General features: G+C 42.5%; 1 protein-coding gene across 1 annotated transcript; it reads right to left on the reverse strand.

The window, feature by feature from the left end:
- Positions 1–234: 234 nt before the first annotated feature.
- Positions 235–3,023, reverse strand: LOC147621905 (putative inactive poly [ADP-ribose] polymerase SRO1). Its single transcript, XM_086822925.1, has 5 exons — positions 1,603–3,023; positions 1,197–1,438; positions 908–990; positions 667–822; positions 235–546 (listed from the first exon to the last, which is right to left on the reverse strand). Exons 1-5 carry the CDS (start codon positions 2,892–2,894, stop codon positions 373–375), a joined length of 1,947 nt encoding a protein of 648 aa, XP_086679051.1. The 5' UTR covers positions 2,895–3,023; the 3' UTR covers positions 235–372.
- Between the last annotated feature and the right edge of the window lie 449 nt (positions 3,024–3,472).

Consider the following 3,472-nt stretch of genomic DNA (forward strand, 5'->3'; position numbering starts at 1 on the left):
AACTACATGACCATTATTGACAATTAGATGGAGAAGAGATAATAAAGGTGCGAACTGAAATGGGCTCACAAAAGAGTTCATATGCCAAAACTTGCATTCAGCTTCCAGTAGGCCAATACAACTATACAAAACAATACTAAAGCTAAAACGAAGATGTACTGATAGGGATATCTTCTTCAACAAAAAAATTCAACTATGCACTGGGGTGAGGTGCACAGCATGCGCAGATGAGAATTCCAAAGAAACGCTGAATTTGCATTAGCACCCTAATGTGTATGAGCTTATCCTAAAACCTTGCTAGGCTACAAATTGGTCTACAAACTGAAAACTACAAATAACAACCTTGCGCTCTCAAATGTTAACTGGAAACATTCATTCTACTCTGTTGCTGTCAGCCATTTGATACCTTCTGGATGCAAGAAGATTCTGCAACACAACTGCACCAAGGACATGTGTTTGCATGCTTTTGATGGAGCTACTAACAAGGTGATCACCAGCAATCAGCCTTACATTACTTATAAAGTCAGAGCTTGACAGTCTCCCATCCTAGAGTGTCAAGAAGAAAGAATGAAGTTACACTCATATCCACACAAATTACAAGACCCTGAATCCTCAATAAGAAATTAGAGGTATGTGGCTTCCTTGACTGTTAACCGGCACACTCACCTTAAAATCATAGTAATGTTGCTGCAATGCATCCATACTTTCTGCAGACACGTTTGATTTTAGCAACAAAAAGAACATCTCAATCGACATATAAGGTGATCTAGGAGGGCTATAAGAGCATCTTGGCATGGGTTCTGAACAAAGATCACCTTTCACCTGCATACAATCAAAAACCTTTCAACCACCAGCCAAAAATTTGTTGCATCTTGCACAGATCAGGCACATGAAAATACAGACCAACCTTCACAGGCCCTGTGTGTCGACATTCAAATTGTGAAGGTTTTCCACTAACTTTTCGCTTGCTTCTCAATGCAGCAATAATATCTGAGTCACAAACATACAATCAGCCATTACAGTAAGATGAGCTTCAAAAGCGGGGATAATGTGTGATCAGGCTTCCCAAAGTATGAAGACAAAACTTAAATCATTACCAATGTCAGTAAATTAGGGAAAATTTGAAAACACCTATTTTGTAAAAGACCAAGTTTTAAACAGAGCATGATAATTCAAATTGAAAATCAACTACACACCTTGCCATGGAGTTGTTAGCTTGAAACTGACAATATACTCAGGCAGAATGTGTGTATTCATATGTGTACTCCAGACAATGTATTGCTTTGGGTTGCACAAATCATCCACACCTCCATCGTAATCTTCACTGCTAGGATGAAACTGGACAGAACCACGACAAATTTGTTCCATGTGCCCCATAATAACTCGGCAGAGAACCAAGTGTTGTTCACCGTTTTCGTCAACATCAGAGTAGACGGCACTGTATTCAAATAAAACGTCAAACCAATCCTTATCACTGTATGTGAATGCTAGAACAAAGCCCCAATAGGCAGCCATAGCTTGCCAAAGGGTATCTTGTGTCCAAAAAAAAAAGGAAACAATAAGACACCATTGTAAAAAAAGACGTCCCCATGGAGCACTTACCTTACATTAGAATATTTCTCTGGAGCGAGATATATCCCAGCACCGAACATAGCACCATCTTTGGGGGTTTTAGGTTGCCCAAAACCATGCAAAACTATACTGGATACCCCTTTCTTGGAGGTACCATACCAAGCATATCTGACATTTGCATCTCCCCGCATTCTCTTTGTGACCTCTTCCTGCTGTTTGAAAGCCTGATGTCGCACATGACCTGATGGGCTCCGATGGCAGGCTTTGCTGATACATGTGACCGTCGTATCATTGGCAAGTATAGAAAGACCAGCCATGAACCTATTTTTGACTTCATGAAACTCTGGTCCGGTATCCTTTAATCTGACAAGCTTGTCCTGGAAGTTCCGCGATTCTATGCAGCCACAAGCGTGGCCATTAGCATCATACAAATTCGAAGTCACATCTGACATTGAATTTGATGAATAGATTGTGGAGGAAGTGTCTGAAGAATCTGAGTACGCGTCCTCGTCACAACGATCATGACCTGAAAAAGCTAATGCTGAGGAGCCATGCACAATGGTGCTTCTTGTGCTCTGCTGACTTGCATCAGCATCCAATGGGCTCTGCTGGCATGTGAGGCTGGGACTAGCCACCACTACTGCATCTTCAGGCTTGAATGATTGCGCAGACATGGACATGATGCCAGATGGAATTGAACCATGGTTACACGGGCGGTTGTTACCAAGTTGAAGATGGTGGATGCCATAGCCTTCAATGCATCTCAATGGATAGAATCTCCTACCCTTTACATCAATCCAGGCAATTGACCGGCACAAGCCAGTGACTAGATTCAATTGCAACATGCTAATGAAGCTCAGAAGGTACCTGCTTCCATGAAGGGAAAACTCGACAGAGCTATGACGTGCCTGGAATGCAGCCATGAGGGTGGCGTACGTGTCTTGCAAGAAGTCCTTCCACTCACCTTGCTCGTAGAACATGAAGCGAGCCGGCGTACAGCTTTTCTCGAAATTGGAAGAATCAGCAGCCATGGAAACCTCTGTGGGGCACCTCTTGTTCCCCTCAACATCGTTCTTGCATCTCTTGGCTTTATGCAAGGGCAAAGAAACTTCAGGCTTGCGCTTATCCATTGCAACACTACAAAAGAGTGCTAAATACAGAGCACGCAGGAAGCAGGAAGACCTAAAACCGCAGGAGAGGAGAAATTGGTTTGAAAATTGAGCAGCAAGCGAAGCGATGTCTACAGATTTTGAAGAAACAGAAGAGAGGGCACGAGCAGAAAAGCAACCTGATGGCGATCGGGAGCGCTGACTCGATCGCATACAGGCTGCTTTCCGCGGGCAAGAGCGTGCGAAACCTGCAGAAAAGCGATGGCCAGCGAAGGTTTATTGCACAGCCGCGGGTTATGGCGCGTCCTGCCCGGAAACGTGTGACATGCCCCGTCAACGTTTCAGCTCCCCACCGGCCATATTTTGGGCGGCTCAGTTAATGGAGGGATATTTTTATCTTTCTAATATGTGGACTTACATAGTGTTTGGGGTCTATAAAAAATCCATTTAGTGTAAAATATACATGTAGATATACATAGAGGGGTAAACAATTCAAAATAAATACATGTATGCATGCCTATATATTTTTGGGTTTCAAATTGCTTCAAATATGAGTGAAAAATCCCCAAAAAATGCCTTAGAGCCCCATAATAACTCGGCAACTTGAAGGAAGCGTTTAAAAATGCTGCCTCCAAGTTAGGTAAATCCCTAAGGAATTTTTGGGCATTTTTTGAAGCAATTTAAACCCAAAGAATATGTAAGAAATCTCTAAAAATGTTACAAAACTCACCACTCCACCATAGGGATAGCCCTAAGGATCAAAGTCATTTTTAGATAATTTTTTGGTATTT

This window comes from Cibotium barometz, chromosome 29 (genome assembly GCF_041138505.1).
Source record: "Cibotium barometz isolate CiBa-2024 chromosome 29, ASM4113850v1, whole genome shotgun sequence".
Lineage (NCBI taxonomy): Eukaryota > Viridiplantae > Streptophyta > Polypodiopsida > Cyatheales > Cibotiaceae > Cibotium > Cibotium barometz.